The sequence below is a fragment of the Rhinoderma darwinii genome, chromosome 2 (genome assembly GCF_050947455.1).
Source record: "Rhinoderma darwinii isolate aRhiDar2 chromosome 2, aRhiDar2.hap1, whole genome shotgun sequence".
NCBI lineage: Eukaryota > Metazoa > Chordata > Amphibia > Anura > Rhinodermatidae > Rhinoderma > Rhinoderma darwinii.
The window spans coordinates 226,891,092-226,916,939 of record NC_134688.1 but is presented as its reverse complement, the minus strand read 5'-3'; the positions used below and the strand labels follow the sequence as shown (position 1 = coordinate 226,916,939).

The 25,848-nt window shown below is 44.2% G+C and overlaps 1 protein-coding gene across 2 annotated transcripts in view; it reads left to right on the top strand.

The window, feature by feature from the left end:
• The window catches only part of LOC142742780 (S-adenosyl-L-methionine-dependent tRNA 4-demethylwyosine synthase TYW1-like), a 197,188-nt gene that overhangs the window by 64,404 nt on the left and 106,936 nt on the right, over nt 1-25,848 (top strand). For both annotated transcript variants that reach the window (XM_075852901.1, XM_075852902.1), the window contains exons 10-11: nt 1,302-1,420; nt 9,116-9,225. In XM_075852901.1, the coding sequence (XP_075709016.1) occupies nt 1,302-1,420; nt 9,116-9,225 (229 nt within the window). The remainder of the gene's footprint in view (nt 1-1,301; nt 1,421-9,115; nt 9,226-25,848) is intronic.

The following is a 25,848-nucleotide window of genomic DNA, read 5'->3' as shown; positions in this document are numbered from 1 at the left end:
GAAATTCCACCCTAATAATTTATTGCATGCTTGCTGCGGTTTAAGAGCATTGTAAATGTATTATTATTTTTATTTATTTGCCAGTATGAAAAAAAAAAAATTAAACCGAGCTTTTGGAGCAATAGTAACCTCGTACGCGGAGTGAGTTGTGAACATTGTCCACTTTGTGCTAATAATCGATGTCTGGGCATCTGGAGGAATATAAGAATATTTTTTTTGCACAAGGCCTTATATTCCATATATGAGTAGGACACGAATTGCTGCAGCATTTCCCAGTGAAATATCCAAAATGATATTTGATCATGCGGCATGGGACCGTTACGATTTTTGTATTAAACTAGCAGGAAGCGGTGTCACAGTCTGTTTTTGTTGAAACTAAGAGCTCTATAGCTTTTAATTATCCATACACTTGAATATTGGGTGTAGGAACTAAATATAGGGGTTGTCCAAATAATAAATAAATCTAACTCTAATACAACTGGGGAAAAGCAGTTAATCCTTTTTATATTTATTATAATATGTATTCCCCATTGTGTTGCCAGAGGCAAATTGAAAATGTGCTGCAGTGCCCAACTTTTCTATGGAGTCTAAATATATCGTCATAAGTTGCCGTTTTTTTTCCTGTGGATAGGTCATAATTTATGATTTTGTGAAAACCTATTTTTAAGACCAGGATCACACAGATAGTGTTTTTTTTTGTAATTTTTTTTTGAGACAAACACATCCTTTCCTTAATTTTTTATCCACTTGTGGCTTTGGCATAAAAAAAACGGACCCAGAAACCATTACATCCAGGTGGGTAAACCGTGCACAGCAGGGCGAGTTTCTGAAAATAGCTACTTTGTTCCCGTAACTGCTATAGCCGTGAATGGGATTCTTGGCTGTTTTTGGGAACCAGTCCTGCTGTCTATAGGTTACCTGACTGGATGCGGCAGCGGCCGTCTCCCCAGACTGGATGGAGTTAGGAGATCTCTGTCTTTGAGATAGGTGTGAGTGCCAGAGCCGCATCAATCAGACATTTTATGTTGTATTCTGTGGATATGCCATCAATGTCTGCCATGACACAACGTTTTAAGGTGAGATCCTGGGAAGACCAGTATCCAGTGTTAATTTTGGTTCTCTTAACCAAGAGGTATTTTTGTAATGCATAAGCCTGCACTTGTAAAACATGGCTGCCTCCACTCCTCTGCGTATTGCGTTTTATTTTGTTATGTCATATTCACACACATTTGTTGGGTTTTATTATGTTGTACGATAACGTGCTAGTGTGATGATGCTGAAAAGTTTGTTTTTTCTTCTAGTCCATGCTGCGAGGAAGAGGAGGCTGTTACAAGCACACATTTTATGGCATTGAAAGTCACAGATGTATGGAAACTACTCCCAGTCTGGCTTGTGCTAACAAATGTGTTTTCTGCTGGAGGTAAACCTTGAAATACTAAAGTACATCTAAGGCCCTGTTCACACAGAGTTTTTTTTTGCAGGAAGGAAAAAATCTGCCCAAAATCCCCTCAGAATTTTGAACTGCCTGCACTGTTTTTCCACGGTATTCGCTGCCTTTTTTTGCCCCTGGCCACTGAAACGAACGCAAGGACCATGGGCAAAAACGCAAGTTTCTTGGTGCTGATTCCAAAGCGGTTTCCGCGTCAAAATCGGTACCAATAAACTTAGCGTAAACTGACCCTTAATCAAGTTACATTATCTGTCTGTATGCTTAAATTTCATGTACCTAGAATATTACACACTTGGGTCTATCTACCTAGTAACTCTTTTCTCCATTTTTGCCGATGCCAAGGAAACTGTCACTTTTTTTGTTAGTTTAGATTGGCGTATAGTACAGTGTGAATACCTGTTACACATTGATATTGAGACGCTACAGCCCTATTAATAATTCAGTGCCGGTTAGCTACCTCCAGGTCTGACAGCAGCTGCAGGGCATATTTCAAGTAACTAGCCATGAAAGCCGCTCAATGTAATGTTTTTTTAGAGGCCCTTGGTTACTAGGGTTTCCGCAGTAATTCTTGTAACTCATGATAACTCTGGGAGAGAGCCATGAAGACATCTGATCTTATAAGAACACCAATAGTTCACTTGTAGGACACATTGATTAATACATGAATTAATAAGGCACATTGAAGAATGTCTCCTTGTTCTTTCATGTCATCTTTCAACAGTGTTTCATTGCTTTCTGCAGTACCTCCAAAATGAGACTGTTTTATCAAAGCAGGGGTATTGACTTAAAACAAAAAATTAATTTAATTATCCCCGGTTTTAAGCCCACAATAGTCTATCATTTGTTTTTAATCAGCATATTGTCATCATTGCAATTCATTCATGATCTGATGTAAAGATTGGGAAATTTGCTCTTTGAAGCATTTTAGATAGTCAGGCTTCATGCTTGCACATTTTTCTGCTCATCAAGCACAAAAAAAAATTGGCTTCATTTTATCGGACTACTATTTTCCTCGGATTTCCTATTAGGTGCCTCTTACGTTTTTCTTTTATGCTTACCTATACGTTAACCATCTATTGCAGATGATCAGTGGGCATTCATTTTATTTTGTTTGGTATTTAAAAAAAATAAATAAAAAATAGTAAGGGTTTAAGTTGTGCACCATATGAATACTTCTTATTACCTTAGGTTATTTGGCGGTGTGAACATACACTCTTTCCTATAGTTCCTATAACCATTGCTGCAGTAAATGTATCTGTAGACACCTTCTGATTACTTTATAAATGATGTGTTTCCCATCTAGCCTCGCTCCTGTCTCTCCCCTCTTCCAGTGTCAGCAGTCAAATAATATTAGTCTGTAAAATCCATTCTAGAGTATGTTAGCCATGGTATATTAAACACTAAGATTTATATATTCAGAGGGCGTGGCTTAGCGGCATATGTGAGCGGACGCAGGAACCGGAGCTCCCGCTGCCGATATCCTGAAACACATCCTGTGGCTAAATTTCTCTAACAAAGACATACCTGTGCAGAGAGGGGAGAAGGAGGAGAACCTGGTGACACTATTCTGTAGAATCTGGAGGCTGTAATGACCCGTTCAAGGAAGTCTAAGGCGGCAGAGGAAGGTGAGCTGGGATTACAAGATGGCGCCGACATGTGCGTGATGGCAGAGAGCAGAGACTTGAGAGGGGCGGCGGCATCCCGACTGGAGCGCTTTGCCAGAAAGACACCCGTGAAGGCAGATGCTGGAGGAGAGATGACAGGAGGAGGGAAAAAGCAGGCAGGCTACTCCGGGTCCAGATATGAACCGCTGCGGGCACAGGTGGATTCAGAGGAGGAGGAGGAGAATGGAGAAGATGTTGCAGGCAGCTCAGGAGGAGGGCTGGATCGAGGCCCGCACAATTCAAATAAGCCTGGGCCTACGTTGGCAGATGTTTTTTCGGCGGTAAGCCTATGTAATGCCACACTAGCTAAACTCACTTGCCAGGTGGGCGGAATAAAGGAGGATATTTCCATAATACGGCACGATCTGCAGAAGGTGTCGGAGCGTACAACAGCGGTGGAAGGTAGAGTCAGTGATGTGGAAGACAGAATGCTGCCCATGAGGAGAGATGTAAATGCGGTAGCTGTGGATGTTACTTATCTGTTATCTAAAACGGATGACCTGGAAAATCGTTTACGTCGCAATAACGTACGGATGGTGGGAATACCCGAAAAAGTGGAAGGGTCCAATCCGGATTCCTATTTCGAAAAATGGTTACTGGAGGTGTTTGGCAAGGAGTCGTTGACACCATTGTTTGCGGTGGAAAGAGCCCATAGAGTACCAACTCGCCCGGGTCCACCTGGACGGCCGCCAAGACCTGTGCTGGTAAAGCTGCTTCATTATAAGGACAGAGATTTAATTCTTCGCCAGGCCCGGGAAAAACAGGATATACGGGTGAATGGTGTGAAAGTGTCATTTTACCCGGATTTTTCTGTAGAGGTCCAGAAAAGAAGGATGCAATTTCTGGATATCAAACGACGACTGAGGGATCTGCGTGTTCAATACTCCATGTTGTACCCGGCGAAACTTCGAGTTGCGGCGCTGGGATCTGTACAATTTTTTGAGAACTCAAAAGATGCGTTAAGATGGCTGGACAGTCACGAGGATCGCCTTCGTCAGAATCGAGAGGAAGCTGCTGCGTGATTATCAGGTGGATGGTTGAAGAGGGGACTCTGCTTATTATGAAAAAGGAGGATGCGCCGCACAGGGGAATAAGGCATTGTTTTTTCTGCATTTTATTTACTGTTCTAATTTGGGGCTGCAGCCTCTATGTTTATAATGCTGAAGGAAAGACAGAGATGTCAGGTTAATTGAAGATGTTGGAGTCACTAAAATGCTATATATCTATGGTAGTAAGGTGGCGGGAGGTTTGTAGTTCTCAGGTTTATACTGTGGGAAAAGATGTGTTTCTGCAGTGTAAGTGGGAAGCTGAACAGTCACATTGGTGGAGTTTTCTTCATCAGCCCGGGCCCTCTTTGGAGGGTAAGTTTCTGGAATGTTGGGCGGGCTAGGGAGGGGGGTGGAGGGAGGAGAATGTTTTGGAGGGAAAGGGAGTTGGAAATGCAGTACGCTCTGATTGGCACTGGATTCAAGGGTAATGGCCTCTGTCAGATAAAAAAAATGGATAGATGGGGGGTAGGGTAAATCTTTTGTCCTGGAATGTGAGAGGTATGGGAGAGGCAACAAAACGGAGAGCTATATTTGACTTTCTGAAAGGGCAGTCTGCTGGAGTGATGGGACTACAGGAAACTCATCTTACCGCTGATACTGTGCAGCAGGCACATAGGGTGTGGATTAGACACAGCTTTCACTCCTATCATTCCACATATTCAAGGGGGGTTAGTCTCCTGGTTCATAGGGATGTACCTTTTTGCTGTTTGGCTTCCTTTAAAGATGGAGAGGGCAGATATGTAGGGGTACATTGTAAGTTGTTTAATTGGGAATGTATAATTGTGGTACTGTATGTGCCTCCCCCATACTCGGTGGTTCCAATAAGAGAAGTGTTGGAAAGGCTGGCTAGTTGGCCGATGGTCCCGACTATACTTATGGGAGACTTCAACAATGTAATGGATATAAGACGTGATAAATTTCCAAAAGGGGGGGGGGGGGGTAGGTGAGGCTGTTCTGACACGGTTTGGGAAGTACATGATAGAGGTGGGGTACACGGATATTTGGCGGGCAAAGTGGCCCTCTAATACGCAATATTCTTGTGTGTCATCTACTTATGGATCGTTGTCTAGAATAGATTTGATGTTTAGTAACGGGTTAGGGATTGAGTGTGTGGAAGGGGTGGAATATCTGCCAAGGTCACTGTCTGATCACTCCCCAATGATATTGAAAGTTCGAACTAGTCCGCAGATAGGGGGGCTAAGACTGCATTGGAGGCTAAATCCATTCTGGATACGACTAGTGGGGGAGGAGATAATAACTGCGAGCTTGCAGGAGTACTTTGAGTTTAATAAAGGTACGGTACCTATAGATATCTTATGGGATGCTATGAAGGCGAATATCAGGGGGGTGTATATCCGGGAAATCACGACCATTAAAAATAGATCACGACAGGTGGGAAAACATCTACTGGAAAGGGTGACATTATCCGAGGAGACTCATGTAGCTAATAATACAGCAGAAACGAAGGCCCAGTGGAAGGTAGCCCTAAAATTACTAAAGGAACATCAACTGGAACAGGCAGCTAATAAAAGGTTGTTTTTGCAGCAAAAATATTATGAGGAGGGGGAAATGACGGGCAGACTGTTGGCAAATATGGCTAGGCCTCAGCGGGAGGGTGCGTTCATCCACCAATTGCAGGATAAAGAGGGGACACTGGTTGGAGAAACAGGGGACATACTGGATGTGTTGAAGTCCTTCTATACCGAGCTGTATCGTACGAGGGTAGATTATCCGGAAGATCTATTGACCGACTATCTAGAGGAAATGGAGTGGGTTACCTTAGGGGAGGAGGAGAGAGAGTGGCTGGAAGAGCCAATTACATTGGAGGAATTGCAGGAAGCAGTGAGTTCTATGGCAAATGAAAAGGCTCCAGGCATGGATGGTATACCTACAGAGATGTACAAAACATATGGGGGGGAGCTTCTGCCAGAGTTATTAGAGGTGTTCCAAGATAGTTTTGCCAGGGGACGACTGCCACAGACTATGTATGAAGCGGCAATAGTAGTCATTCCTAAAGAGGGGAAAGATCGAACACAGCCGGATTCTTATAGACCAATATCCCTGCTGTCTGCAGATGTAAAAATTTTGGCAAAGGTTCTGGCTAATAGGCTGACAAGAGTGGTGACTAAGATAGTGGGCCCGGATCAGTCGGGATTTATGCCATCAAGATCTACAGCAGTCAATCTAAGAAGATTATTCTTGAATTTGCAGACAGAGGCTGCAGATACACAGGGTAGAGCAGTGTTGTCCTTAGACGCGGCTAAGGCATTTGATAGTGTGGAGTGGGGGTATCTGTGGGCTGTTTTGGAGCGGTTCGGATTTGGGAATAATTTTATAACATGGGTAAAATTGCTGTATAAGGAACCGGTGGCTAGGATTCGAGCCAATGGGCGGATGTCAGATTCCTTTAGACTAGAGAGGGGGACGCGTCAGGGATGTCCACTTTCCCCGCTATTATTCGCTCTAGCGATCGAACCTCTGGCAAATGTGGTAAGGCAACATCCGGGTATAGAAGGGTTTCGATGTGGGGAGCTGGAGGAACGCATAGCATTATATGCGGATGATATTTTACTATTCCTGGGAGAGATAGTTCGGTCACTGCCGTTGATAATGACCATATTGGAACGGTTTGGCAAATTTTCAGGGCTTCAAATTAATTGGAGTAAGTCGACATTGCTGCCACTCAAACCATTGGAGGTGCCACTGGTGGTGGGGGGAATTGCTGTACCTTGTGTTAAGGAATTTAAATATCTGGGGATTAAGGTCTCGGGGAGGGTGCAGGATTTTGTTGCGCTGAATGTGAAACCATTATTGGACAAACGAAAAGATAAGACCAGAATATGGCTTGGACTACCACTTTCAGCGCTAGGAAGAGCAAACCTGATTAAAATGATTCTGATGCCTCAGGTTCTTTATGTGGTGCATAATGCCCCAGTGTGGTTGCCTAAATACTGGTTCAGGAGAATACATAATCTGTTTAGGGACTTAGTGTGGAAAAGGGGGATCCCCAGGATTAAATTGGAAAAATTACAATTGCCAACGGAAAAGGGAGGATTAGCTATTCCAAATGCGTGGATATATTACTTAGCAGCCCAAGCACAACATTTTAAAGGTTGGAAGAATAGGGAAGAGTGGGACTCTAGTGGGAAACTGGTGCATCATTTGAGTCGGGGAGAGGATATACTAGAGGCAATGGAGTCTCATAAACTGAGGAGGGAGGCGAAAGGGAAACCGACTTTGCTATTGATACATAGGGTCTGGTGGGAATGCAAAAAAATACTGGGCGTTACTGGGTGCTCCAATTATATGCCTCTATGGGATAATCCATACTTATGGGAATTCCATATCTTGGACGGCTTTCAGGAGTGGGAACAAGCTGGGGTCAGATATGTATACCAGGTATATGAGGGGGGAAGTCTCAAATTGTTCTCACAGTTACAGGAGGAGTTCGGACTCCCACATCGGATGTTTTATCAATACCTCCAGTTGCGGCATGCGGCGCAGGCCCAGGGTAGATTGGTGGACTTGGGCTGCTCTACTATGGGAGTGATGGAACAGGTGTTGGGAGCAAAAGACACTAAAGGGATTATTTCTGTGATCTATGGTACATTACTTTCCAAATTCCTTGGAGATCCGATGGGGGTGATCAGATGCAAATGGGAAGAGGATGTGGGGAATATAACTGATGATGAGTGGGAGGAGATACTGGAATCGCCCAAAATGCTCTCCATTAATGTAGCACACAGGAGGTCACAACTTTTTCTCATACATAGAGTGTACAGGACGCCTAAAGTGTTAATGCAAATGAGACTCAGACCAACGCAGGAGTGTCCCAGGTGTTCGTTTGAGGGGGCAGACATAAAGCATATGTTCTGGAGTTGTCCGAAGCTGAATGATTACTGGAAGGAGGTTGGAGGTATGGTAGAGAGGGTATTTGGGAGAGTTTTTCCGTTGGAACCTAAGATTTATGTGTTGGGCTGCATGGGGGAGGAGGGAGGAGATGGAGCTGAATTACTGGCCATAAAAAAGGTTTTGTATCATGCTAGGAAACTAATAGCAAAATATTGGTTGAATGCGGATCCCCCGGAGGTGTCTGAGCTAGTGGAATACGTTAATCACACGGTGGCATTGGAACATCGGATATACCTAAAACGTGGGGCAATACACAAATACGATAAGCAATGGGGAAAATGGGAACACAATTATGGCACTACAGGGAGGTAGAATACACCTTAAGGTGGAATGATCAGGAGGCAAGTATGGATATATCAGTAGGAGGCAGGAGAGAGAATGGTTATATGAGTCAGGGAAAGGAGGAGGTACTGCGGGGGGGGGGGGGGGGGGAGTTGGGATGGAGGGAAGTGGGAGTTATGATACATATAACTGTATATGTTGTACAAAACTGAAAATGTATTGACGGTTGGAACCAAGTTAATGTACATGAGATGTATGATACATGTTGTATTATCAATAAAAACTGGTTTGATTTAAAAAAAAAGATTTATATATTCATTAATGGGGAAGATGGTCCAATATTGAAAAACACCTAGATTCCAATAGTTCACTTAAAGGGTTATTCCCATTTTAGACATTATTAGCATATCCATGGGATCTGCCATAAATGTCTGATAGATGCGGGTTTCAGCTCTAGGACCCACAGCTATGACGGGAACAGGAGGCCCGTTTCTGCCTGGATACAATGGCCGCCTCGCCATAAGTGCCTATGGTGTCAAAAATCCTCTTAATGTCAAACGTTTTATGGAAATAAAAGCATGAGATCCTAAATAAAGTATGTGTCCCTATATTACGACTAAGGGAGAAACCTTGTCTGAACCTTACACCGCTCATCGTACGCTGTCGCCAAACGATCTCCCAGAAACCAGGGAAGAGATTGACTCTGTTTTATTAATTGGCTTGATACTTATAATTTTGCCTCTATCTTTGCGCCATAGACATCATACTAATCCAGTGGGCACTGAATGGAGGTGGAAGATGGACCAGCCCGAGTTGATTATACAGGGTGCCGTGGAGAATCATCAAAATATGATAAAACAATTTAGAGGTATGATGATCTACATTTAGTATAATTCTACTCATGGTTTTAGGATGACATGTAATTTACCTTTTAGGGGTGTGGGCAAATTTGATGTTGGAGTCAAAGAAAATGCTTTATAATGTAAAAAAAAAAAAAAAAATACTGGTTAACCATGATGTGCATAAAGGTCTCCTTTTTTTTTTTGCTAGAAACTGGTTTATTAATGGCAGCTATCAATCATTATAAGTTATTTATTTATATTGTTAATGTCTTGAATTGGGTTTTCTTCTAAATGTATTTGTTAACCCCTTAATGACCAGCTCCATTTTTCAGTTTTCACCTCTCTGCCTTTCAGCAGCCATAACTTTTTTTTTTTCATTGACTTGGCTGTATGAGGCCTTGTTTTATGCGGTAGAAATAGTATATATTTTTTTTTCACAATTTGTGGGTATAAAAAAATTATTTTTACGGCGTGAATATAGGGGAAAACGATTCTCCGCATAGTTTTTCTTGTATCATTATTTGCACTAAATAACCTGTCAAATTCATTCTTCAGGTAATTTATGGTTGTGTAGATACCTAACATGTGTAGGTTTTTTGTTTATGTAATGTAGGGGCAATAAAATAGATTTGATGCAAAATAATGATTCTTTTTAATCCGATTAAAGATTAACTTTACTTACAACTTTATTTTTTACTTATAATGTGTTCGCATACTCCTGTATGCTAATACATTATACTGTGTCACTTTGACACCGGCTTCTGTTTGGGCAGCACATAGTGTGCCCTAGCAGCAGGCATACTGAACAGACAGCCCTGGTGTCCTTTCTAGGTCCCCAGGGCTGACTGCAGAGGGATTCCCTGGTCTTTGATCCCATCACCAGGTTTCCGATGACTAGATCAAAGAGAGGAGTTCCATTTGATCATGCCGCGATCACGGACCACGGCGTTGTTTTCCGACCCCAGCTGTATTCTGCAGGCTGCACTAAGATCAGGAGCTGTTAGTTACAGCTCCTGCTCACAGGAGCGCTCATCAGCCTTTTCTACAGCGACGCCAAAAGACGTCACTGTAGACGAAGCACCTGCACTGCCTGCCGTCAAAAGACGGTGGGCGATCGTTGAGGTGTTAAAGCACACACACACACACACACACACACACACACACACACACACACACACACACACACACACACACACACACACACACACACACACACACACACACACACACACACACACTTATTTAAATACAAATGTATTTCTGATTTTTTATTTTTTTTTGGCATGACTCCATACATATGGATATATGAAACTTTGTTATATATTAGAGGAAAGTGACAATTTCTCACTCGTATCATTGGGGGACACAGAAGACCTTGGTATAGGCTGCTGACACTAGGAAGTGACACTAAGCAATGAAGTGTAAGCTCCTCCTGCACAGGCTTTACCCCGCTTGCAGACACTGAGCTAAACCATTTTAGCTTTGCCACGCTCTCTCCTTTTCTTGTTTCTCGCTACGGGACAAAGACCATGGGTATGTGCTGTTGCCACTATGAAGTATGACACTAAAAATAGGAATGTTGGCCCCGCCTACAGTATATACCCCTCCTATAGGTGCTGAGCTAGTAAGTCTTTTTTTTTAAATTTCCCTCTTACTTTCCTTCAATGGGTATCAGGGGTGTCGTCGTCGTCGTCGTCGCTTTACTTTCTCCAATATCTGGCAGGTGCTCAGTGTTTCAATGCTCCCCTGTTGCCCTCCAGCCGAGGTGTTGCCCCTCTTTGCTCCCCAATAGTGTCCCACCTTCAGTTGGCAAACGGAGGGGGATTTCCTGCTTGTACTTAAAGCTGTGGATGAGCTTGACTTAAGTACAGGTGAGTTGAGTATGAATTCAACACCCCCCAACCCAACCCCTCCCCTCTCTTGGTGCTTTGTGCACCAGGCACATTTTTAGTGTGTACTTTTCCTGTCCATGTTGTCTTTCCGTAGCAGGCCTCCTAAGCGGGTCAGATCCGCACCCTAGATATCACCTGCTTAATCAGTCTCTCTTTCCAGAAGACCTATCTGCCTGTGAATTATCAGATTCCAATTTGAAGCTGGATGACCAGAAATCTTTCAAGTTGGCTTCTACAGTGGACAGTCTCCTCACGACAGTCAGAGAACTTACGTCTCCCCCTGTGAAGATGGTCACCGTCCTTCGACCCAGGCGATCGCACAAACCTTTCCCCTTTCATTCCATTACAGATCTAGTCTTAGGAATGGAAGCACCTTGCTAAGAAATTTTCCCAGACCTCGCCTGGATCTTATGTATCCCTTTCCAAAAAAACATACGATTGAGAATGAAACTCACATGCAAGCAGAGATTTACGCACAAAGTTAATAAATTAAGGTGCGCAGTTGATATATGCCCCAAACCTCAACAAGAGTTTGTGCGCTCAAAAACACTGAATCCGAGGCCATGCAATATTTGGTCAATCCACAAATGTGTTAAAAATACAAATTGCACATAGCAACTACTATGTTACCAAAATCGAATATTTATTTTTTTATAGATCGCATACCATGTACAACAATACAAAAAAAAAATTAGTATACACAACCATGGCCGGCTCTAGGTTTATGTGGACGCTTGGGCGACACAGACTTAGTAGGCCCTTTTGCGGGGGACCTCACGGCGGCAGTAAAATGGCAGTAAACGTAATTTTGTTTTTCCATATAGACGTTGGGCCCTGTTTATGCTCCCAGTTTGTACCCCCATAAATTGAGTGCCCTCTGTAGATAGTGCCACACAGCCCCCCGCTCCCATGTAGTGGCGCACAGCCCTGCCCCAGCCAGGTAGTGGCGCACAGCCCTGCGTGGCGCACAGCCCTGCCCCAGCCAGGTAGTGGCGCCCTGCCCCAGCCAGGTAGTGGCGCACAGCCCTGCCCCAGCCAGGTAGTGGCGCACAGCCCTGCCCCAGCCAGGTAGTGGCGCACAGCCCTGCCCCAGCCAGGTAGTGGCGCACAGCCCTGCCCCAGCCAGGTAGTGGCGCACAGCCCTGCCCCAGCCAGGTAGTGGCGCACAGCCCTGCCCCAGCCAGGTAGTGGCGCACAGCCCTGCCCCAGCCAGGTAGTGGCGCACAGCCCTGCCCCAGCCAGGTAGTGGCGCACAGCCCTGCCCCAGCCAGGTAGTGGCGCACAGCCCTGCCCCAGCCAGGTAGTGGCGCACAGCCCTGCCCCAGCCAGGTAGTGGCGCACAGCCCTGCCCCAGCCAGGTAGTGGCGCACAGCCCTGCCCCAGCCAGGTAGTGGCGCACAGCCCTGCCCCAGCCAGGTAGTGGCGCACAGCCCTGCCCCAGCCAGGTAGTGGCGCACAGCCCTGCCCCAGCCAGGTAGTGGCGCACAGCCCTGCCCCAGCCAGGTAGTGGCGCACAGCCCTGCCCCAGCCAGGTAGTGGCGCACAGCCCTGCCCCAGCCAGGTAGTGGCGCACAGCCCTGCCCCAGCCAGGTAGTGGCGCACAGCCCTGCCCCAGCCAGGTAGTGGCGCACAGCCCTGCCCCAGCCAGGCAGTGGCGCACAGCCCTGCCCCAGCCAGGCAGTGGCGCACAGCGCTCCCCCCAGCCAGGCAGTGGCGCACAGCGCTCCCCCCCCAGCCAGGCAGTGGCGCACAGCCCTCCCCCCTGCCAGGCAGTGGCGCACAGCCCTCCCCCCTGCCAGGCAGTGGCGCACAGCCCTCCCCCCTGCCAGGCAGTGGCGCACAGCCCTCCCCCCTGCCAGGCAGTGGCGCACAGCCCTCCCCCTGCCAGGCAGTGGCGCACAGCCCTCCCCCCTGCCAGGCAGTGGCGCACAGCCCTCCCCCCTGCCAGGCAGTGGCGCACAGCCCTCCCCCCTGCCAGGCAGTGGCGCACAGCCCTCCCCCCTGCCAGGCAGTGGCGCACAGCCCTCCCCCCTGCCAGGCAGTGGCGCACAGCCCTCCCCCCTGCCAGGCAGTGGCGCACAGCCCTCCCCCCTGCCAGGCAGTGGCGCACAGCCCTCCCCCCTGCCAGGCAGTGGCGCACAGCCCTCCCCCTGCCAGGCAGTGGCGCACAGCCCTCCCCCCTGCCAGGCAGTGGCGCACAGCCCTCCCCCTGCCAGGCAGTGGCGCACAGCACCCCTTCTCACAGGCAGATCCACACAGCCGTAAATTCCACTCCTAGAGGAGCCATGACGGCCGCGTCAGCACCCGATGGCCGAGTGGGCCCGGGCACTTGCCCTGGTTCGCCGGGTGCTGACGCCGACCCTGCGCACAACCACCTTCATGCAACTTTTCATCAGAGTCCTTCTAACAAACATTTGCATAAAAATTCTACTTTGGAACTAAAATGCACACTTAAGCAGACCTTTCAAACAAAATTAACTCTAAGATGTGAGGAGTTTGTACATACCACACATTTCTACAAATTCACAGGTGTGTCTGGTAAAGGAACTCCATAACCGCAGAAATGCAGAAACCAGTTCTGCAAAAATTGTGGCAAAGAACACAAATTGACCTCAACATGGGAACACCGCCTAACCCTAATCTATAATTGAAAATGCCTAAACTTTATCTAATGTATTAACTAATAGATTTTTTGTTGTTGTTAGAGAAACAATATAGTTTTTATGGCTACGATCAGTGGGTAAAAATGTATTTTCTGACCGACAAATCTTTTCCATCCATCAGAAATGTATTCGACATTCCTATATACTGATAATCCTTATCGCTAAGACTGTAGTGTATAATAGGTATCATCAAAGAAGCGGTCAGCAGATTTTACACTAAAGAATGGATACGGACAGTGTAAATTGTATAAAGTTTATTAATATCTGTGGTGCCACTTATTTGACAACGCTGTTTGGACGCTGGTAAATGTTTGGGTCGTGGGGTCTATAAAATATGTACTTCGGCGCAGACGGGTGACTTAGATTAGCTACTTCTTATCTCACTATTTCTGAAGAAAAAAAAAAAAGACCCCAGACCCCCATATATGACAGAGCAAGTATGCTCTCTGATTAGTAGGAGAGAGGGTGATTACATGAGCAAAAGTTTTAACCCTACACCTGGGTTCATCTACAGAGAGCGGAGGAGGGTCACAGATCACCACTTCTGCCCGCTGACTGCACGTTCCCCACTTCTCCCTCTTCTCGTGAAATGCCAGCTACAAATATATCCCCTTGATTCGGGGAAACCATTTGAGAATGGGTCGTCCACCCTGCGCAACTTATTTATATATATATATATATATATATAATCAAATTCACACAATAGACCCTTTTTAAGCATATCCTGTCTTCAAATTTAGTTTATGGCGTAAACAAAAACCATTTTGAGAATAGAGAGGAAACTGTCCAGAGCAGAAGAGTTTAGTTTTGTTTGCATTTCTTTTATACAATGTTATGATGAATTCAGTTAGCCTGGAAGCACTAAATCACTTCCTACATGTAGTTAATAGTGCAGTTTCCTATGTACATGAAAATTAATGCTTCATTAAACATGCTATTTCCTTCCTTGCCCTGATGAATGTGCAAATCTGTGTAACCAAGCTGTAGCTGGAACGAAATAATTCTAGAATTGTCCTGTATAAGTGGAGAAGCAATGAAAACTCTGGAGAGACACTGTTAGGACCTGTTCACACAGTTTTTTGCCGCGGAAACCAACAAAAAATGGCCAAATTTGACTCCCATTGATTTCAATGGGAGGTGGAGGCGTTCTTTTCCTGCGAGCAAAAAAAACAAACTGCTCACAGGGGAAAAGGGTATGTCGCTTCTATCTTGAGGCGCTTTCTACCTTAAAAACCCCATTGAAATCAATGGAAGACGTAAAGAAGCGTAATTTTTTTACGCGTTTTCATTTGATTGGACAGGATTTGGAAAGACACATCCCTTTCTATATAAGGTCTCACAGCTCACTGCATATCCAAGCAGAAACCAAGCCATGAGGAGAGAAATGCCTATAGAGCTCAGACAGGATTGTGTGGAGGGACAGATCTGGGGAAGGGTATAACAAAAAATTCTGCTGCACTGGAAGTTCCCAAGAGCACTGTGGACTCCATAATTCTTAATTGGAAGAAGTTTGAAAAAAACAGGACTCTTCCTAGTGCTGGTCGCCCCACCAAACTACGTTATCTGGGGAGAAGGGCCTTTGTAACAGAGGTGACCAAGCTCCAAAGATCCTATGTGGAGATGGGAGAAACTTCCAGGTCGTCAACCATCACTGCAGCACTCCACGAATCTTTGCTTTATGGCATAGTGGCCACAAAGAAGCCTCTCCTTCGTAAAAGATACATGAAACCCCACCTGGAGTTTGCAAAAAAGCACGTAAAGTACTCAGAAACCAGATTCTGTCGTCTGATGAAACCAAGATTGAACTTTTTGGTCTCCATTCTAAGCGTCCTGTCCGGAGGAAAGGGCATTTTTCATCGGCTGAGACAGGGAGACTGGTCAGGGTTGAGGGAAAGATAAATGGAGCAAAGACCAGAGATTATTCTTAATGAAAACCTGATCCAGAGCGCTCTGAACCTCAGACTAGGCCAAAGGTTCACCTTCCAACAAAACAATGATTCTAAGTACACAGCCAAAACAACACAGGAGTGGCTTAGGGACACTGAATGCCCTTGGGTGGCCCAGCTAGAGCCCTGACTTGAACCCAGAACATTTTTGGAGAGACCTGAGAATGGCTGCCCACAGATGGTCCCCATCTAACCTGACCGAGCTTGAGTGGATCTGCAGATGATGATGATGATGATGTCAGAAAATCCTCAAATCCAGGTGCAAACCTCGTGGCATCATATCCAAGAAGACTGGAGGTTGTTTTCTCTGCCAAAAGTGCTTCAACTAGTAATGAGTAAAGGGTCTGAATACTTGCGTCAATGCCATATTTTAGTTTGTTTTTTTTTCCAATAAATTAGCGTTGTCATTATGGGGTACTGAGTGCAGAATGATGGGGGGGAAAACTTGCATTTTTTAAATTTTATTTTAGCAAAAGGCCTCAACATAACAAAATGTGAAAAAAGTGAAAGGGTCTGAAGACTTTCCGAATGCACTGTACGTAGTATGGCACCACCTGGGGGTACACTGTGTATAGCAATGTGCGCGTCCGCCTACTGAGCTAAGTGCTGGTGAACACGAATACGCAGTTACTCTCCCCCCAAGACATTTAACACATCCGCAGGATATGTCATAAATCTCAGATAGATGCAGAACCCACAACTATCTCTAGAACTGGGCCACCTAAACCCCGTTCAGCCCTGTGTGTTGCGTATGAAATGAGGTGTTTTCCGACCATGAAAAACATTATCTGGTCGTGAGTTACGTAAACGGCATAACTCGGGGAGCTAAGCTGTTTACGTAAGTCTCAGAACTTCATGGTAGTTACGGAAACCGCGTAGCTCGCATGCTACGCTGCTTCTGTAGCTGCCAGTCACGACTATTGGAGTTACGTAAACAGTGTAGCTCCGCGAGTTACGCTGTTTACGTAACTCACGACCAAATAACCTTTTTCATGGTTGGAAAACGCCTCATTCAGCTGAACGGGGTTTAGGGGGCGCCGTTCTGAAGATGGTTGCGTGTCCCAGAGCTGGGACCCGCATCTATCTGACATTTATGACATATCCTGCGGATGTGTCTCGTGGGAAAACCCTTTTTAAGTCATAACCGTTCACTGGATCATCTTTTTTAACCGCATGTAAATGGAAAACCGTGTTCATTTTTTTTTTTATCTATACAGCAAATATATTTAATGGTGGGACAACCCCTTTAATTTTTCAATGTCTAGAAAGCGCAATAGAATTAGATTTCTCCAATGCTGATAAAGACTTTTAAATAATAATCGTTTTCAGTTGTGATTAACTGGTTGCCGACACAGGACGAGAATGTTCGTCCTGAGCGGCGGGTACTTCGCTAATTAGGACGAGCATTCTCGTCCTGTGTGACAGCCGGTGTCCGTGCGCGATCGGTAGCGGGGCAACAGCTGTAATACACAGCCACGGCCCCACTCTAATGGCAAAGAGAAACATCATCTCACCGCCGTTAACCCCTTGAATGCCTCAATAAAAGCTGATCGCAGTGTTCAAGGAGGGGGGACTGCCCTTTGATCGCGTCTCAGAAAATCCCTGGGGTACCGAAAATGAGATCGGGGTACCGAAATTCCCCCCAAGTGCTCCATGAGAATTTGCACTTGCTCGACCATTGCTTCATTAATTTTTATGGAGCTGCTGGAGACAACTGTCCCCTAAGGACTTTCGGTCCCCAGTCCTCAACGCTGGGGGCGCCAGTGGCCGGACCGCCAGCAATCACACATGTATCCCCTATCCTGTGGATAGGGGATAACTGTGTTTGTGGGGAAAACACTTTTAATTTGTAATATATGACGTTTCAGAAGTTCATTGACGTCTAGTTTATATTGCGGCGCAGGGGAGAAGAGAGAAGTCGCTGGAGTTGACTAAGATATTTTTTATTTTTCATATTACTAACTTAATTTTTTTTGTTTTGCAGGTTCCGCTGGACCGTTTTGACTTCATCGTAGATTCGTTGGACTACTTCGATCTACTTTTTTTTTTTTTTTAAATAATTGTTCAGAGTTTTGTGTGGGGCATTTCTGATTTCAATAAAAAAAATATTTTCTTATGTGTCTGTTTTTTTTTAAATACTTTAATAGCGCCTTCGTAATGACAGTTGTCTGACCGCGTCCATTGCTAAGGTGGGGCTTAGTGTTTTCCGGTAAAAAGGCTAAGACTAGCCCCCCATTATTACCCTGGTACCGACCGTCACTAGGGGTGCTGGGAAGAGCCGGGTACGATCCAGTACCTGACCATCTGTTGTGGTGATTGGGTACTAGGGCGGCCACAGGCTGGTATTATGAGGCTGGAAAGAGCCAAAAACCGTGGCCCTTCCCACCCTGGTAATGCTTGGCTGCTTCTGCTGTGTTGTGTATGGCTGGTTATGGAAAATGGGGGGGGGGTCCCTACGTTGTTTTTTTAAAATAAATGAAGAAAACGACATTGCGTCCCCCCTATTTTCATAACCAGCCAGATACAACATAGCTGCAGCCTAGCATTACCAGGGTGGGAAGGCCCACTGTTTCTGGCCTTTCCCAGCCTAATAATACCAGCCCGAGACCGCCTCAGTATCCATCACTACAGATGGCCGGGTACTGGATCGTACCCGGTTCTTCCCCACACCCCTGGTGGATGTGGGTATTGGGGTAATAATGGGGGTTAGTGCTGGCCTTTTTACCGGCTCACACTAAGCCCCACCTTAGTAATGGCAGTTGTCTGTTTGACAGCGTTCATTACTAAGGCGCTAATAAAGGATTTTAAAAAAACAGAAAATATTTGTTATTGAAATAAGAGCCCCCCCCTCCTCTTTGACCATTTTATTTAAAAAAAAAAAACTACATCGATGTAGTGCAACGAATCTACAAGTTAGTCCAATCGGTCAAGCAGAACCTGCAAAACAAAAAAAAAAATAAGGTTAGTAATATGAAGAATAAAAATACTTCTCACCTCCAGCGACTTCTGTCTTCTTCCCTGCGCTGCGATAGAAACTAGATGTCAATATAAAATAATTCCCCTTCATGTATCTCTGCTGCCTGTCAGCTGAAAAGTCCTCCACCACAGGGAAAAATGTTTCCTCATCATGTCTGATTCCCAGGTGTTTCTTTGTGGTACTCCGCCATGGGGAAACGTTTTTCCCTCTGGCAGATGATTTTTCCATTGACAGGTAGCAGAGTTACACAACTGGAAATAAAATTCCCCATCATGTATACAGTCTAGAAATCCGCAGTGAGAATGTGTGCTTGTTATTTGAAGAAGGATCTGTCTGTGAATTGATGTGCTTACGTGGGATATTGGGTGTGGTTAGGGGGCGTGGATTAAAATGTCCCTCTTTTCCAAATTCAAAAGTTGGGGGGGGGGGGGGTATGCTAAAGGGGTTAAAAGTGTAAGGCTGGGGCTATACATAGATTTATTTTTTTGGGGAGTGAGCAACCAATTGCTGAATGTAGGAAGGCATTAGGCTAGAGCTATTTATCTTACTCTAAACATCGCTGGTATATCGCTGGGATAAATTGCTATCCATAGCACTGCATTGAGTAGCTTGAAAATCTCCTCAAATAGTTAGTAAAGCGATTTGCTAGCACTATTTTTATTTTTTTTTATTTTTTTTAAATCATTACATCCTCGGATTTTAAAACTACTCGCTTGTCAAGCAATTTTGTAGAGACTTTCTAGCTGCTCAATGCATTCCTATGTACAGAGATTTATCCCTTACTACAAAACAAGTCTAGGTCTAGGCCCACCCTAAACAGGGTTGTATGTTCGGGTTAGTTAGAGGCCATTTATTGAGCGTTCAATATAGGGGTTTGTTGCTATTGAAAATTCTTAGCCAACCTCTTCACCTTATTGATATATTAAAAACCTATTCTAAGTAAAGAGCTGATAATTGGAGAAACGGTTTTTAGTTCTAAAGTCCATTCTGCATTGACAACTGCAAATGTTATTTTAATTTTTTTTAAATAGTGTTTTTCTGTGTGTGCATTTGTATTATAACATTTGTAGTCATACACGTCCGTTGTGAACATGCCATTATTATGCCCACTGCTGGGAGCTTCACCTACTAAAAAGAAAAAAAAAGGCTGTTGTGCTTGTTGGAGCGTTGTGGTCCCTTCGTATTTTTTACCGTGCTACAGCTTTTGTCCATAAACTTTCTTGGTGCGGCTCATCCCCATTCACTTCCAGTACCAGGCACAGCTCTTGGACGCGAGCTATGTGAAATCTTCAGGCATAGAAATGTGTTTCACTTCTTTCTTAAATCCCTTAAAGGCTTTCTAAGATCTCTTTACATTTTCCTGTGGCGTTACAGCTAATTCATTTTGGCGCTAATGGTTAGGATTATTGAATTATGTAAATTAAGGTCATTACAGAGTCTGCTCTGCATGCATGCAAAAAAAAAAAAACATGGTGTTTGCTTGTCAGAATAACACTGAGAAATCTCACTGGAGTTGTTGATGACACTACAGATCTACAAATCCGCAATGCCGTGACTTGTACAGCCATAAAGAATGGAACTGTCCTGGGATCTGCCTTGCACTGGCTTGTGAAATTGGATGACCTGCTTCCTGAGGGGCTCTTGCAGCCTGTTCGAGGTATTAATAATTGTCCGGACCATGTACATTAGTGTATCCGATGACACTATTTTATTGACTAGATACTTGGCTTGGTTTCCGAAGACCATGTTATTGATTGAACTTTTCAAGTCCTTTTTTTTTTTTACTTTTTAGCTAGCTCTTTATTCCCAGTCTACGATACATTAGCAATGATTCTTTGTCTAGGGCCGTCAGATACTGAGTGACATGCAAGGCCACTATTCCTAAGTAGTATTTTCAACTGGGCAGCGGCCTGCTTCGGTTTTTACTGTGTTTTTGTTTCGGTATAATGTTTCTTGTAGCTTCAATTTTTTGGTAGTTTTTTTTTATTTATTTTTAATTGTCAGTGTTTATCCCATTTTCTTACCAGGCCAATTTTAAAATTTTAGTCTGTCCTATTTAACAGTAAATAACTTTTGTAATTTCTAAGTGGAACTACATAAAATTGATATTCATTTTGTTCGGACACACAGGACCTTTTTTATTTTGTGCATTTATATGATCGGTATAATAAAATTATTATTTTTTTTTAAATATTAACCAGTTCAGGACCGGGCTATTTTGCGCATTCAGGACCAGACACCGTTTAGCCCTTTTTAGCACGTGTTAGTTAAATGGCTATAACTTTTTTATTTGTTGGACTAACTACGTGATTTTTGCGACTTTTTTTCCGTAGACAATGCAGGTTTCTTTTTTTATCATTTTTATACACACCTTTTTTGCTATTTTAGAATTTTTATTCATAAAGTTTGAAAATAATAGTAAAAAAATAAGCTTTTTTACGTTTCAGCAATTTTTTTGGGTAATAACATAGTTTTACCCTAAAATAGACCTTTTATTTGTGATCGTCATTGTCTACCGTAAATTTTTATATATTACATGTCTATATTAGGGTAATTGGGTCAGCGCTAGCGCTACAAAAATGATTGGCGGGGGTGAACGTTTTTTTTTTTTTGGGGTGGGTATTTTGTGTATTTATTATAAAAAAAACAAATTTGCACTTGACTGTACTATTTTTATATTACTATGGTCTTTCCCTCAAAGGTTAAAAAAGACCTTTGGGGAACTTTATATATATATTTTTTTTTCTTTTACACCAGGCTTTTCCCCTGTAACTGGAGCTGCACAGCAGCCCCAGTTACAGGGGAAATCAGCCCTCTCCTAGTGACGATTGTCACTAATAGGGCTGTGCTGGGTCTAGTTAGACCCAGCAGCAGTCTGTCAGTAACGGCACCCGACGATCATGTGACCTTTCACATGATCACCGGGAGGAATAGCTGCAGCGCCGCTGCTGCTGCCTCTATTCCTATACACAGCGTTCATTGAGCGCTGTGTACAAGTCATCAGAGAAGACAGAAGCAGCGAAAGCTGCTTCTATCCTCTCCTCAGGGTCCCCGGCAGTCACTGACAGCCGGAGACCCGACATCCAGCTGCCCGATCGCGCGGGCAGCAAGTTAAAACCCGAGCCGTAAAAAGTCTATGGCTTGGGTTTTAAGGACCCGTCCCTGACCACTGGTCGTAAAAAACGCAGCCAGCAGTCAGGAACCAGGTAAAGGAAAAAAGGTGAGCATTACAGAAAGATGTATACTTTTCAATTCTTAGTGTCAGACGTCTTTTTCTCTCTCTCTACTGATAGATGATATTCCCGTGAGCTCTGGTTCCGAGTCTGTTTGGTACTGCAGTTTTGTGATAATTTCCTCTTGAAAATTGAGTAAAGGCCCCCGATTTCCAGCTTCTTTGTATACCACATAAGAATTATACAGTATAGTGCTTATTGCAGCAGGTGCAGAGACCCCCTTTTTGTACTAATGCTTGGATTTCCATAGTTCCAAGTATGGCTTCAGCATTTAATCGTTGACATTTACTGCCCCAGTGGCTTTTCAGCTTGTGCATGTCTTCAAATAAGGCTTCGTTCACATCTGTGTCTGGGCTCCATTCCAACGGATTTTTCCGTCAGAACCTACCCTGACTGACACAAACTGAAACCATAAGTCTCCGTTTCCATCAACGGGGGACAAACTGAAACCATTGGCACCGGATCAGTCACCTTTCAAATCAATGGTGATGGAAACTGAAATCTATGGTTTCAGTTTGTGCCAGTCTGAGCTCTGTCCCAACGGAAAGCTCCGACGGAACGGAGCCCTGACGCAGATGTGAACATAGCCCAAGAGTCACTGGGACTGAGGGATTGAATTCTGCTGGGCAAAAAAAAAACAATGTTTTCTTATCTCTGTATTTCGCAGCCTGTTCTGAGCTATGTAGGGAAGCTGACTCTCCTCTCTTTCGCTTTTTATTTACAAGTGACTTTTTGAAGCCCTTTCTGTTTTTTCTAATTGTCCCACAAGAAAGCGTTGCCTTCTCATACAAGTGTTTGAACAGCGGAATACTTGTATACCAGTTGTCGACATAAAGATAATAGCCATTTCTTAGTAATGTGTTTACTAGATCCAAAACAACTTTGCCATTAGTGCCCATATACGGTGAGCAATTGGGGGAATCTAACTCCTTCGTATACCCTAAATGAATAAGTGTCACTTTCACACAACTTCTACATCGTGACATCATATTGGGATCGTTTGCTTGGGTTGCACTGCTTAAATGACAGTTGAACAGTGAAGTGGATCAAGGATTTAGCCACTTCACTGGTCGACTGCAAAGCTCACATTAAGATTTAGTAACGTGACCTGGCCATCATAGAGGGAAAAAAATTGGCATGTTTAGACCATAGGATGTAAACTCGGCTGTTTTGCTTATTCCCATGTTGAATGTTAGGGCAAGAAATGTTTTAATGTTCGTTGTCATCCAATATTGTGTTTTTGCATAACCAGAGGTTGGATTCTTTGCCAAGTATTGCTGGGCATATAAATTTGTCTGATGTACATTCTACTCCAAAAGTTCATCAGTTCTAAAAAGTTTTAAAAAAATTAATTGGGAAGAACTTTTAGTTTGCACATTAATGCCAGCCTGTGTAAACAGGGACTGTTATTATTTGAGAGGAACCACACTGGATTTAAGGTCAGATGGACGCTGAATATATCTCCCAGCACTTGTAGTTGCATGCACAAGTTAACCCTTTCTTTGCCACTGCTGATACAAGTGCTTTGTTCCACATGGTTTGTAGCTGGCCTTGGTACATGAATGCTGGTTCTCGCCATGCGTTCCTCCATTGCTATGCATTCCTCATTAAACTAGCAGCTAATGTGTTGCTGTCTTTAATGGGTTCATACTCAGGACCTAGTTCTTCTACACTTTTTTCCTTTTGGAGAAACAAAGAAAGGCGTATGCCTCGTCAGCACTATGTCTGCGTGCCATTTTGTTTTGCGAGATAACCCAAATGTATTCAACTAAGGACTAGTCTGTTTAATGCACATCCGCGTGAACCTTTTATATATGAATATTTTTTCATGAATAAGACGTGTGTGTGTGTATACACACAAAATACATATGTGTTTAATACACAAGCAAAAGACTGCTATACAAATATAGCTAAAAGTAACTTAATGTTTTTTTAAATGAAGACGTATGTGACATATACATGCTTGCTTCTCACTCAGGGAAGGAAGGGGTTAGAGAACAGGATTAATAAAATTTTTACACTCTTACCTCACACAGATAACTGTCGGGCGTAGATTTAAAGACAAACCGGTCAAAGACCACGCTCTATAATTAATGGCCAACTGCTGTGATGTATATTGTCATTCAGCGGTAGGCAAGTGGTTAAAGAAGAACTCCAGTGAGTTTTTTGTTTTCAGATTTATTTTTTTCCTCCCGATTTTTCTCCTTGCATTCACCAAACCCAGACTCGCCCATCAGACTGCCAGAGAGAAGCGTAATTCATCGCTTTGCATTACACATTTCAACTGCTCCAGAGTCCAATGGCGGTGTGCTTTACACCACTAAATCCGACGCCTGGCATTGTGCTTGGTGATGTAAGGCTTGCATGCTGCTGCTCGGCCATGGAAACCCATGTCATTAGGCTGCCGCCGCACGGTTTTTGTGTAGATGTTGATGCCAGAGGAGGTTTTGAACTCTGCAGTTATTGAGTTAGCCGAGTGTTGACTAACTTTATGCACTATGCATTATGCGGCTTCAGCACTTCGCTACCCCGCTCTGTCATTTTATGAGTTGCTTTAGTTCCTAAATATTTCATTTTGCAATAATTCCACTCAGTGAAATTTATTCCCTCCTACTGTAGGTATTCCATGATCAACGAACTGGCTTGTTTCATCATATTACAGTACCACTTTCGAATTCCGTGAGCTCTTTAGAACAAACCATCCTTTCACAAATCTTTGTAAAGGTGGACTGCATGGCTAAGGTGCTTGATTTTATACATTTGTGCAAATTGGACAATGAAACAACTGAATTGTATGATTGGGGTATGTCCCAATACTTTTGTCAATTTAGTGCATATGTAACATAAGCATACAATATTGTCCATTGATTAATGGCAAAATCTAAAGTTATTTTTTTTATTATCAAAAGCAATAACGCATTTTGATTTCAACTGAAACTTTTGAGGAACACATGTTTTAAGGGGAGCAGGGACAGCTAAAATTTTCACCAAGTGAAGATTAACATTTTGGGTAGAAACTTCTTTGAAAGTTATGGTGCGCTTAGAAGACCTGTTACCTCTCCTGACATGTCTATTTAAGTAAAGACTTGTGGTCTACATAAAATAACAATTCTGGAACATATTTTTCTTAGGAACACTGCTTTGTGCCATTCTTCTGTTTTTCCTCCAAGAAGTTTATGAATGAATTCACAACTGGGTGTTACCATTAGGGGGGATTCACACGAGCGTGTATTCGGTCCGTGCGGGCCGCGTGGTTTTCACGCGGCATGCATGGACCAATACAAGTCTATGGGGCAGTACAGACAGTCCGTGCTTTTTGCGCAGCGTTTGTCTGCTGCGCAAAAAGCGCGACAGGTTCAATAACTCTACGTATTTCGCGCATCACGCACTCATTGAAGTCAATGGGTGCGTGAAAACCACGCAGGTTGCACGGAAGCACTTCCGTGCGAACCGACTGAAACAGCGCACCAGCTGTCAAAAGGATGAATGTAAACAGAAAAGCACCACGTGCTTTTCTGTTTCCGAACATCCAAACGGAGTGTCTTTGCGATGAGCGAAGCCGGACAAGCGAACCGAACTTCACCGGGTTCGGCCGAACTCGTTTTGGCCAAACCCGGCCAAAAAATTATCGGTACGCGACGTCAGGAGATAGTCACTGTCCATGGTGCTGAAAGAGGTAAACTGTTTCAGCACCATGGACAGTGACTTCCGATCCCAATATACATGAACCTGTAGGAAAAAAAACGAAGTTCTGACTTACCGATAACTCCTGGCTTCTTCCTCCAGTCTGACCTCCCGGGATGACAATTCAGTCCAAGTGACAGCTCCAGCCAATCACAGGCCAAGCACAGGCTGCAGCGGTCACATGGACTGGCGCGTCATCCAGGGAGGTGGGGCCCGATGTCGAGAGGCGCGTCACCAAGGACGCGTCACCAAGG